The sequence below is a fragment of the Balaenoptera musculus genome, chromosome 14, assembly GCF_009873245.2.
Source record: "Balaenoptera musculus isolate JJ_BM4_2016_0621 chromosome 14, mBalMus1.pri.v3, whole genome shotgun sequence".
In the NCBI taxonomy this organism is placed as follows: Eukaryota; Metazoa; Chordata; class Mammalia; order Artiodactyla; family Balaenopteridae; genus Balaenoptera; species Balaenoptera musculus.
In genome coordinates this window covers 3,690,628-3,703,761 of record NC_045798.1, presented here as the reverse complement: position 1 = coordinate 3,703,761, position 13,134 = coordinate 3,690,628, and the positions used below count along the sequence as shown (strand labels likewise).

Sequence of the window (13,134 nt, the reverse complement as noted above, 5' to 3'; positions counted from 1 at the left end):
GGCTCATCTGAGGCCACACGACCAGCCAAGAGGCAGAGCCAGGTCTGAGCCCCGCCGTGGCCTCCCCATGGCACCAGCACATCTCCCACACACTTTTCCTTCTCTTTTTTAATTGAGATGTAATTCACATGCTATAAAATGCACCATTTTTTGACAGAACTGTAGGGTATTCTTTATTTATTTTCTAAATTTCATATTCTAAAAATTTTTTTATTGAGGTGTAGTTGATGTACAATATTATATGTTTCAGGTGTACAACATAGTGATTCACAGTTTTTAAAGGTTATACCCCATTTATAGTTATTATAAAATATTGGCTGTATTCCCCGTGTTGTACAATACATCCTTGAAGCTTATTTATTTCATACATAATAGTTTGTACCTCTTCAGCCCCATTCCTGTATTGCCCCTGCCTCTTCCCTCTCCCCATTGGTAGCCACTACTTTGTTCTCTGTATCTGTGACTCTGCTTCTGTTTTGTTATATTCATTCGTTTCATTTTTTAGAATCCACATGTAAGTGATAACATACAGTACTGTCTTTGTCTGACTTACTTCACTTAGCCTAATACCCTCTAGGTCCGTCCATGTTGCTGCAAATGGCAAAATTTCATTCTTTTTTATGGCTGAGTAGTATTCTATTGTATATATATAATATATATACCACATCTTCTTTATCCATTCATCTGTGGATGGACCCTTAGGTTGCTTCCATATCTTGGCAGTCGTTAAAAAGGCTGCTAGGAACATTGGGGTGCATGGATCTTTTCTAATTAATGTTCTCTCTTTTTTGGAATAAATACCCGAGTGGAATAAAAAGCACCGTTTAAAATCTTTAACTGAGTGGTTCTTAGTATATTTACAAGGTTGTGCAACCATCACTTCTGTCTAATTCCAGAACATTTCCATCACCCTAAAAATAAAGCTCAGACCCTTTAAGCAGTCACTCTGCATTCCGTGCCCCCTTCCCCAGCCCCTGGCAACCACCAGTCTGCTCTCCATCTCTATGGATTTGCCTCTTCTGGACATTTTATGTCAATGGAATCATAAAATGTGTGTCATTTTGTGTCTGGCATCTTTCACTTAGCATCGTGTTTCAAGGTTCATCCACATGGTCACACGTCATTCCTTTTTTGTCACTGAATAATATTCCACTATATGGACATCACACATTTCCACTCGCCTCATTTCTCTGGATGAGAAGCCTCTGGAGAATTTGTAGTGGGTATTTCACACCCACTCCTGGGATACGTGCCCCCTCCCCTGGCCGGTTGGTTTTATCTTTTTAATCAGTTCACACCCCCTCAGCCTTTTTAACCCTCCAGAAGTAATTCTGTGTTCTCTATTTATTTAAAAATTAAAAACCCAATTTGTAAAAAAAAAATACAGAAAATGGCCAAACCAATTTACATTTATGAGGGCAAATCAAACAAAGCGTGTTTTCTCTGAAGCCTCGGGCTTTTTTCAAGTTTGAAATGACAGTGATTTAAAACTACCTTACTTGATGGATTCTTTTCAGAAACACAGAGCAGTTCTCTGGTTCCTGATGGAAGGAGGTGGAGAGAGAGAGAAAAACAGTGACAGCAGAGAACAAACATTTAATAACAGGAAAAGTGTCCAAGTAACAAGTTGTGCCTTAGTCGTGTTGTGTGAGGCTCTGAAAGGGTGTTGGTGGGTGGGGTCTGATGTCAGCTGGGGGCAACAGGAGATGTCCACCCGTCTGCTTTCAGAGGAGGACTCCATTCCGTGACGCTGGGCATCTCATAGCTCAGGGGGGTCTGGAGGGAGGTCAGCCTGCAGCCTGGGCTCCAGAGCCGCGCTACGTGGTGGATAAAGGCAGGCGGCCCCTGCTCCCAGCCTGCCCTGCCCAAAATGAGTTCTTCCAGGTCCGGCTGGGGGTTCAGAAAGCACGCAATTGTACGCATTTAAATAGTGTGCCAGGCACATCGCTATGAATTGGCCTCGACCGTAAAAGGATCTGGGAGCAGCAACAAGCCCCATATAACTCTGTAATCTGCAGTGTCACTATCACACACAGATACACACACACACACACACACACACACACACACACACACACACACACACACACACACATTTTTAACTCTCTAGGAAAGCTTCCCTCCTGCCCAGCACAGCATCTCTCCAAGTCCTTGCAAGAGGACACAGGACCTTTACAGTCAGACCTGGCGACGTGCCCAATCCATGCCTGGGTGCCTCACTGCCCCCTCTGCTTCTACAATGTGTGCTATTGTTTTCTGTAATCCCATAGCTATGCCCGCACCTGGGGGAAACCAGAAAAGTACAATCCAACCGGAAAATCGCTCCCTCACGGGGATCCAGGGATGGTACAAGAGTTCTTCATTTCTCTTTGTGGTTTTGATTTAAATTTCCCTGAGGGTTAGTGACGTTGAGCATCTTTTCATGTATCTGTTGGCCATTTGGATATCTTCTTTGGAAAAATGTCTATTCAGATACTTTGCCCATTTTTTAATTGGGCTATTTGGGGGTTTTGTTTGTTTGTTTTTTGCTTTGAGTTGTATGAGGGAAGAACACAGATTTGAGCCATGGAGAATATAGCTGGGGGTCTACTATGTAGAAATAGCTTATTGACTGATGAAACCAAACAGAGGAAAAGAGAGTCAAGAGATGGGGAGACATAGAAATTAATTGCATGCAACTAGAGATGATCATACTGAGTGAAGTAAGTCAGAAAGAGAAAGACAGATACCATATGATATCACCTATATGTGGAATCCAAAGTATGGCACAAACAAACCTATCTACTAAACAGAAACAGACTCACAGACATAGAGAACAGACTTGTGGTTGCCAAGGGGGAGGGGAGGGGAGGGAAGGATTGGGAGTTTGGGATTAGTGAATGCAAACTATTACATAATAGGATAGATAACAAGGTCCTACTGTAGAGCACAGGGAACTATATTCAATATCCTGTAATAAACCATCATGGAAAAGAACATGAAAATGAACATATACATATACATAACTGAATCACTTCGCTGTACACCTGAAACTAACAAAACATTGTAAGTCAACTATACTTCAATTAAAAAAAAGAAAAAAAACAACCTCTTTCAATGCACATGTACTTGGGAGTCATTTAGAGGTAGTACATAATAATAATAAATAAAAAACCAGGGGGGAGGGAAGGATTGGGAAACTATTATATATAGGATAGATAAACAACAAGGTCCTACTGTATAGCACAGGGAACTATATTCAATAGCCTGTGATAAACCATCATGGAAAAGAATATGAAAAAGAATGTCTGTATGTGTATAACTGAGTCACTTTGCTGTACAGCAGAGATGGGCACGACATTGTAAATCAACTATACTTCAATTAAAAACGAAAGAAATTAATTGCAACATGTTTTGAGAACCTGGTCCTACCAATACCTGAGCTGGAATCTTCCCTCAGATATTTGAGTTGTACATGGCAATAGGTCCCCTTTTTTGCTTAGATTGAGTTGAGTTGGATTTTTGCCACTAGTTAATGAAAAGGTCCTGACAAACCCAATATTGTCGTTGCCTGCTTGCTTGTTCCCCCCCCCACCGCCATCCCATCCATCTGCGTGAGCATGGGCTTGTCACTCTGGTTCACTACGTTATAACCCAGTGACAAGAACATGCTGGGTGCACAATAAGGGTTCATTAAATGGCTGTTGGATCTTCATGGTTATCTAGGATTTGACAGCTGGAAAGACAGAGAAGATGCGGTCCAACCCCTTAATTTGTAAAATGAAGAAGCGAAGATTCCAAAAGATAAGAGATGCGATGAAGGTTCTACCAAAAGTTAACGGCAAAGCATAGAGTAGAATCTGGGATTCCAGGCTCCTTGTGCCCACCAAGTAACAGACACTCACCAAAAACTATCGATCAGGAAAGAAATTTTTTTCTTTTTTTCTTTTTACTCATTTTAAAAAATTTTTTATTTTATATTGGAGTATTGTTGATTAACAAGGTTGTATTAGTTCCAGATGCACAGCAAAGTGATTCAGTTATACAAGTATCTATTCTTTTTCAAATTCTTTTCCCATTTAGGTTATTAAGGAATATTGATCAGATTTCCCTGTGCTATACAGTAGGTCCTTGTTGGTTATCTATTTTAAATACAGTAGTGTGTGAGTGTCAATCCCAAACTCCCAATCTGTCCCTTCCCCCTGGAAGGGGGGGAAGTTCGTTCTCTAAGTCTGTGAATCTGTTTCTGTTTTGTAAATAAGTTCATCTGTATCCTTTATTTAGATTGAAAAGGAAGGAATTTTTAAATACAGGGAACTTCATCCTTGTGGCTTAGCCAGGTTATCCGGAAGATCAATGCGTTCTTCACCCATTTGGCATTTCTATGACTGTTAATTTCTCCTCCTGAAATTGATCTTGGTCAGTGAAAAATATCTAATGATTCACCAGTCTTAATCTTGATGTAATTCAGTCTAGGAATAAGAAGTGTTAGGTAAAAGAGGATGTGTGTGTGAGAGAGAGAGAGAGACTGCAATGACCATTAGAAAGCTAATCACAATTAGTACATGAGGGAGTTTGCTGCTTTAATGAAGCCATTAGCCAAAGACCATTCTCAGAAAGAAAATGTTAAGACTGAACTCCGAACGCATTACCTGTAATGAACCTGAAAATGGACTTGGGGGATTTCTGCAGTATTCTTAGCATCTGTAATAGCCAATGTGGACACTTCCCAGATGGCAGCTCCAGCTCCAGGAAGCCTGTGGACCCAAGAGAAGACATGGCAGAGGGTTATTGAACTGCTGGCTGACGGGCACCAGCATCGGAGAGAGGCTTGCGCTCTCCTTATAACGGATGACTCTTTCAGCTATGCTCTTGGTTAATGCAAAATGTTGTTTCTGTGTCAGTTGCTTCCCTGGAGGAAGAACTGGGAAAATCTCTTTCCTTGCATCTCTGGCTTCAAAGTTGAGCAGCAGTTCTGGAGAGGGACTTGGGGAGAAGTTGACCCAGTGGTTAAAGGTGCCAGTAGATGTCCCAAAGCCACAGACCCTTTTTCATCTTCATTTGACCATAAAGAAAAGGATTATGAAAGTGCAAGCAGGGAGTGCCTACAAATTCAAAAGAGAAGGCATTTTCTTCATAACTTTGCAAATCATAACACACATGAGAGGTGTGATGCTTATCATTTTGCATGAAGTCAGTATGAACAGGATAAACCAAAGTCCCCAGACCTCTGATGGAATGGGCCACAGTGGGTCAGCAGAGGAAGACAGTTTGGTTGGCTACACAAGACAGTGAAGCCCATTGCCAAGGTGTAGTAGTGATCACAGGCATTTGGGGGTAAAAATTACCTAACTCTTTGATTGGTTTTGTAATGAGTATCTTTTTGCTCTTGTTTGCCTGATGGGAATCTATACCTTCTATCTTCTTCTGATAACACAGTTCTGATTTCTTTTTAAGACTGCCCTTTTCCAGTTGGAATCAGTCTTGGTAGGCATGTCAATCAAACTGGCCCCATCCTTCCCTGGATAACGGATGGGCACCATGATAAGGCCAATCAGACTCTCCCTCCAGAAAATTTAAATCATAAGCAGAGTCACTCAAGGATAGAAATGGTTGAAGCGATTCACTCCACTTCACTCTAGAGAGACTTGCCCATCCTTTCCTCTTTTCAACATCCTGGAAGCTGTTCTTGGTCCTGCCTTTCCAAAGCCTTCTTCAGCTTTTCCTTTGATCCCGGGAGTAGCCCAGGATCTATCCACTAAGAACCTGAATTCATTTCCTGTTACTGATCTAACAGATGAACACAAATTTAGTACATTACAGTTCTGGAAGTTGGAAGTCAGAAATGAGTCTTCTGGGGCTAAAATTAATGTGTCTTCCTTCTGGAGGCTTTAGGGAGAAATCTCTTCTTTTTCCAGCTTCTAAAAGCCGCCCACATCTCCCAGGTCATGGTCACATCACTCTGCTTCCAGCTCTGCATCTTCTTCTCTTCATTTGACCCCCATGGCTACCTCTTCAAGGAACTCTTATGGTTACATTGGGTCCACCCCAGGTAACCCAGGGTAATCTTTTCATCTCAAGATCCTTAGCTTAATCACAACTGCAAAGTCCCTTTTACCATGTAAGGCAACAGATGCACAGGTTCCAGAGATTAGAACGTGGGCATCTTGGTTATTCAAGCTACCAGAGTGCCTTCCTGCTCAAACTAGCCAGTCAATTTCTGTTGCTTACAACCCAAACCTAACTGATGTGTAACTTTTACTTGGTCTCTGCAATAAAGAAAAAGAATACATATTTTTGGATCGTTGTTGTTGAAAACTAGGAAGATGATCACAAATAAACTAAAAGTAAATTGTGAAATGCTCTTGGGAAATTGTTCAAAAATGACTCCTTTGCCCAGGTCCCTAAGGTAGGTGCTGCATGTCTTGTCTAAACAAAGACAGCCTGGCACACACCTTGGAGGGCTTCCCCTAGGGTCGGAGAGAACTGAATAGCTCCCTTGACCCAGCTATGTCTGGTTCTTCCGGCAGGACACTGAGATTCTGAACACCGCCATCCTCACGGGAAAGACAGTTGCCATGCCCATCAGGGTGGTCTCCGTGGAGGAGACCAGTGCCGTGACGGATATCTCGGAGTCGGTGGAATGCAAGTCCACAGATGAGGAAGTCATCAAAGTAAGTGATTCCAGGGATTTCCCTGGCGGTCCAGTGGTTAGGACTCGGCGCTTTCACTGCCGAGGGCGTGGGTTCGATCTCTGGTCGGGGAACTAAGATCCCACAAGCCGAGAGGCATGGCCAAAAAAAGTGCAAAGTAAGTGATTCCGTTAGCCGTCTGGATTGAACTGGTGGAAACTTCATGGGGGCCTCCCATTCACTAAGAGAGTTTAGCCTGGTGAAATAAGGGGTTCAGCTGGTTGGTTTATGTACACAACGCTTCCGGTGGCTTTACTAAACTTTCCCATTTCCATCTCTTAATTTGACATCATGCCAACCTAGCTGTCATCAAGAGAGCTATGCACTATGGGTCAAACCCCCAATACCTACAGTAACCAAGCAGGTAACTTAAGTGAATGAAGTGGTAACTCAGACAAACCCATTTCTAGAAGGGTAGCAGTAGTCAACTCCTGTCAGTTGTGGCGTGTATAAATGTGAATTTGGGATTGCTACGTCTTCAAGACAAGCTGCGAATTTGGTAAAAGTCACCTTGTTTTTCAAAGTTGGCAACCAAAGGTAATTAAAAAAAAAAAAAAACTACGATGGGCAAAAAATAAAATATAAAATACATCGGCAGCATGGGTCTGGCCCATGGGGCAGCCGTGACTGCTCTACAGGGAAAATTATGAACTTTGGGCCAAATTCAGCCCACCATCTGCTTTATAAATAAAGTTTTATTGGAATATGATCACTCAAATCTATTTCTTTTTTAAAAATTTTATTGAATGATTCTTTAAATTCTATAATGCTTTACAGTTTTCAAAAGTTTCACACATGATTTCTTTTTTTTCTTTTTTTAATAAATTTATTTATTTTATTTTTGGCTGCGTTGGGTCTTCGTTGCTGCACGCGGGCTTTCTCTAGTTGCGATGAGCAGGGGCTACTCTTCTTTGCGGTGCGCGGGCTTCCCATTGCGGTGGCTTCTCTTGCTGCGGAGCACGGGCTCTAGGCATGCGGGCTTCAGTAGTTGTGGCACGCAGGCTCAGTAGTTGTGGCACGCAGGCTCAGTAGTTGTGGCTTGCGGGCTTAGTTGCTCTGCGGCATGTGGGATCTTCCCGGACCAGGGCTCGAACCCATGTCCCCTGAATTGGCAGGCGATTCTTAACAACTTCACCACCAGGGAAGCCCACATGATTTCATATAGTCCCCTAATAATCTGGTTTTTCTTCCTCTACCCCTATATTGCCCCTGCCCCCCTTCCCTCTCCCCACTGGTAACCACTAGTTTGTTCTCTATATCTGTGCATCTGCTTCTTTTTCATCATATTCACTAGTTTGTTGTATTTTTTAGATTCCACGTATGAGTGGTATCACACAGTATTTGTCTCTGTCTGACTTACTTCACTTAGCATCATGCCCTCCATCCATGTTGCTGCAAATGGCAAAATTTTGTTCTTTCAAATTTATTTCCATATTGTCTGTGGCTGCTTTTGAATAGTTTCCACAGAGACCATATGGCCTGCAAGTCTAAAATACTTACCATTTTGCCCTTCCAAGAAAAAGCTTGCCTAGAGAAATCCCTGCTCTGGAGACTAAGTGTCTTGAGGGAAGGACCCTAATTTTTGGTCTTTCCCACCAACATGTACCATGATCGTGTACCCACAATACTTGCTCAAAGAATAAGACAGTGAGGGTTTTCCCAAGCCAGAAATTAACCATTTGGTCTTTCTCTATATTTTTTGAAATCAACAGGAACATATCCAGAAAAAGACATAAATATCCAAAAGAAAGCATCCAGATAATGTTTCCCCGTTCCCGCCCCCCAAATCAAGTCTGACAGATAACAATCAGAGTCTTCTCTCTGGGGTTAAAAACAACACGTGTGCGTGGAAGAGAACCTTACAGACTGTTGAAGGGGAGGATTGGGATGGAAAAATTCCTTCTCTGCAAACCCCACCCCCAGCACAGACACATGGCAACCAGCACCGCCAAGATTGTCCACTGCACTTGGTGCCATGTTCACACGGTCTAAATTGTTACACCGACCTTCCAGTAGGTCGCAGTAAAGCATCCCAACAATATCCTGTGACCGTCATTTTTTGGCTGTTGGGAGTGTCATCTCAAAGAAGGGACTATTTTTTGTAACTAAACCAAAAGTGATTTATGGGCAGATGGTAGCCCTGAGCCCAGAGTGCTTTACAGAAGACCCAAAAAGCCTGTGGGAGGAGAGGGGGTGAAAGAAGTTCTAAACAACACTGTCCTATAGAAGTACAATGTGAGGCACGCAGGTAACTTCAATCCTCTCGAGTCACATTCAGAAAAAGTAAAAAACAAAACAAGTGAATCTGATTTTTTAACGGCATATGTTTAACCCATTCTATTTAAAAGCTTATTTCAACATGTAGTCAATGTAAAAATGATTAATAGGACATTTCATATTTTTTGGCACTAAGTCTTTCCAATCAGTGTGTGTTAGAACACACCTCCATCACGGCCCCATTTCAAGTGGTCCAGAGCCACGTGTGGCTCGTGGGTGCTGCATTGGACAGCAAAGTTCTAAGCTCGGAGGCAGGATTTTGCGACCTTACCATGCTTAATATTTTGCGCCAGCTAATTCTTTGTTATGGGGACTGTCCCACACATTGTAGGATGTTTGGAAGCATCTTTGGGTTCTTCCCAATAGATGCCCATAGCACTCCAAGTTGTGACAAACAAACATGTCTCCAGACACCACTAAATGTCCCCTGGTAGACAAAATCACCCCCATTGAGAACCACTGCTCTGAGGGATCTCTGCTCTGCTTCTGGCTGGGATCTCTTTCCTGTGGCTGAAAAGTAACTTTGGTAGGAGGGGAAGGGGAAGAGGCACTTGGTTTGGACCAGCCGTGGTCACATACCAGGTCCTTGCTGATCATTTGCATTTATTACTGATTTGCAATCCCCCGAAGGGCCAGGACCCTTGATAAGTGTGACCCTTTGAAAGGACACCTCAGGCGCTGATGACTCTAGAAAAAGAGGTCCATCTAGAAAAAGAGGTCCATCTTTCAGCCTACAAAAACCCAGAAACAAATTTCACTGCAGTTGTACACATAACTGCCCTGAGCTGCTCTTAAATAGGTTTGACATGTAATTAGTATCTTTAGGGAAGTGAATGTATTCAAGCTAAAAACCGCCCCCTGAAATGAATTCTGAGTTGATACCCCTGGCTGTTGACAAAGCAAGGGGAAGTCTCGAGCCAGCAGAAGCCAAGGAAGGATGTCTGAGCAGGCACACGGGAACCCTGTTCCCCAGGACCCAGACACAGCCTGTGGTTTGCGGTCTGACAAGGTGAACAATACTTGAAGAGCTAGTTTGGTACAGCTTAGGGTGCCATGGTGAGAAGAAAGGGGGAGGGAATTGGCCCCTAATACGTGCCTACCCTCCAACAGGCTCATAAGGTTTGGGATTTAGACAGCCCTGAGCTCTGGAAAGTCCTCTGAAGGCTCTGAGATTCCACCCTACGTGCAGGTTGACAAATCAACCTGTCACAGTTTGCTGGCAGAAGACACGAGACTCCTGGATCAGAGTCAGAGGGCTAAAGGGCAGCCAGTGCATCTGCATCGTCCTGCATCTAAGCTCCAATCCCCCCAGGGTTTTGCCACACTGCATGTGCTGTGGGCTGTGTTCCAGAAGAGGGACCCTGGGCTTCAGGAACCGGAGTCTTTTTGAACGGGCAGTGTTAGGGACTGAATGTTTGTGTGTTCCCACAGTTCACGTGTTGAAGCTTCAATCCCCCATGTGATGGCACTAGGGGCAGGGCTTTGGGAGGTGATTAGGGTTAGATGAGATCCTGAGGATGATGGGATTAGTGCTCTCAAAAGACGAAGAGACTAGAGCCTGCCCTCTCTCCGCAATGTAAGGACACCGCAAGAAGGCAGCTGTCTGAAAGCCAGGAAGAGGGCTTTTAGCAAAACTCGACATTGATCCTGGACTTCCCCACCTCCAGAACTCTGAGAAATAAATGCCTGTTGTTTAGGCCCCAGCCTGTGGTATTTTGCCATCGCAGCCTGAGCTAAGATAGGCAGAAAGCCTGCCTCGCCTTCTCCCAGACAGAGACAGTATCTCTGCTCTACTGAGCCATGAGCTTGCCTGCCTTTTGCTCCAGAAGGGAACTCTCTGTCTCTCTCTCCTGAGGCTTCTCACTATATAAACATCCTTGAAAAGACCATTCGGACAAAGACAGTCGAGTCTCTGTTTGTAAGATGTCGAGAAACACAAGAGGATCGTGGGCAGTTTCTTCCAGCAAGTTCTTCTTGGCTTTGCCATTTCCAAGCTATGCAGCCTTGGGCAATTCATATATTCCCTCTCGTCCTACTGAGTAACGTGGGGAGAGTCACATACCTGATTCAGAAGGTCATTGTGAGGATTGATGAGTTTCATTTATCAAGTAAAGGACTTAACCTAGAAGCCAACACATGGAATGGACTTAACTCTGAGTCAGGTAATCCCCTTGATGACCCTATTAGGTAAGCCAGGGGTTACAGACTGGCTGTCTACAGGTGTATTTTGTGTGGTGAGCACAGGGTTATTTAAAAATTAGAACTGGATGCAGCTTATTTCCAGTGTATGATTCAGCGATGTTTTAGGAAATTTACTGAGTTGGGTAACCATCACCATGACCCAGTTTTGGAATACTTTTGTCACCCCATTTACTGTTCATCTCCATTCCCACCCCTAGCCCTGGGCAAACACTAATCTACTTTCCATCTTTATGGGTTTGCCTTTTTTGGGGCATTTCATATAAATGGAATCATACAGTATGTAGTCTCTTACTAAAGAAGTTTGGCGATCATTTTGTACATAACCTCTTTTGACACTTTATGGATAACCATGTAGAGAGATGTAATTTTATGAGCATGGGATCATATCATACAAACTGTTTTTTTTTAACCATGGACTTTTAAAGTTGGCAGATCAAATGAACTTATTTACAGAACAGAAATAGACTCACAGACATAGAAGACAAACTTAAAGTTACCGAAGGGGAAGGGGGGAGGGATAAATTAGGAGTTCGGGATTAACAGTTACACACTACTATATATAAAATAGATAAACGAGTACCTATTGTATAGCACAGGGAACTATATTCAATATTGTGTAGTAACCTATAATGGAAATTAATCTGAAAAATAAGAGATTTGTATATACATGTATAATTGAATCACTTTGCTGTATACCTGAAACTAACACAACATTGTAAATCAACTATACTTCAATTGAAAATAAAGGGAAAAAAATTTTTAATTAAATTGGCAGATCTATAGATACATACACACACACACACACACACACACACGCTACAGCACGCCTTTCCAGCCCTCAGGTAATCAGTGTTAATTACCTACCTGATCTGCTTCTACGCTTTTCTCCGTGCTCATGTGATCATAAACACAGACACATCAAGAGTGTCTGTGTGTGTGTTTATATATAAACACACACACAGAAGGGTTTTTCTGTCCTGGTTTGTTTTGCAGAGATGAGGTACACATTTCTGCCTTTTCCCTCCTTTCACCTTGCGATGCTTCATGAATATCCCTGACTGGTGGGCATTTGGGAAATGAAGCTACGTCAGTGTGGGGTGCGAAGGAGCCGCAAGTGAAGAGGGGTCTGGTCTGCAGCGTGGTCGGTGTTTAGGTCAATAGGAGTAATAACGTGAGAGTGGAGAGACCCGCGAACATCAGCGTCTGTGCTGATTGACGTTCAAGGAATGAAAAAGCAACAGCACAGAGAAGGGCAGTGATGTGCCCAACAGAAGCCCAGGAACAGCACGAGGAGGGAAGATACGTAACAGGGACAAGCACTTGCAACATCCAAGTAACCATCACCACAGAGTCCTTACTATACACATTCACCCACACTTGAACGTCCTTGAAATACAGATGAGCCACGCAGTGGATGGCACGGCACCGATTAGTTGGCAGAGGTTTTCTCACTTGTGGTCCACGAAGTGATGGTGTCTTAGATTCGACAACATACAGTGTTTTCCATAACCACCTAATGATGCATTCAACAAAGATGTATTGGCCTTTTTCTAGGTACCATTCCAGTATTGGGGACGTGGCAACAAATAGAACATGTCCCCTGCCCTCCCGGAGCCTGGCATGGAGGGAACAGACAATAACAGATAAGCGTATTACAGGTGGTGACGAGGACCGCCAAGGAATGCAACAGGTGCTGTGCTAGGGCGTGGCCTGGGCGTAAAGGGTGACTCTGGATATGATGGTCTCCGAGGAGGAGACGTTTGGGCCAGCTGGTGGCAGGGAAAATAATGACTATCAATGCCTGCTATTGACTGTGTATCCCTGATTTTCACAGTGCTCTCTCCAGCCCCCCATCCTAAGCAGGCTGACACTAGGGTACCCCCACCCTGTACTTCCAGGGTGGCTCCTACCCTGAACTGCAGCCCTGCTTGTGCTTTCCCCAAAGCTCCTGAGGCCAAAGAGGCTAGGCACTCCCCCTGACAGG

At 43.6% G+C, this 13,134-nt stretch overlaps 2 protein-coding genes across 2 annotated transcripts in view; one reads left to right on the top strand and one right to left on the bottom strand.

The window, feature by feature from the left end:
- Nucleotides 1–13,134, top strand: part of TMEM132C (transmembrane protein 132C) — a 74,324-nt gene that overhangs the window by 35,350 nt on the left and 25,840 nt on the right. The gene's annotated exons all lie outside the window — the stretch shown is intronic.
- The window catches only part of SLC15A4 (solute carrier family 15 member 4), a 126,284-nt gene continuing 117,811 nt past the window's right edge, over nt 4,662–13,134 (bottom strand). Inside the window, exon 9 of the mRNA XM_036874806.1 lies at nt 4,662–4,736. Within this exon, the coding sequence (XP_036730701.1) occupies nt 4,677–4,736 (60 nt within the window). The 3' untranslated portion in view covers nt 4,662–4,676. The remainder of the gene's footprint in view (nt 4,737–13,134) is intronic.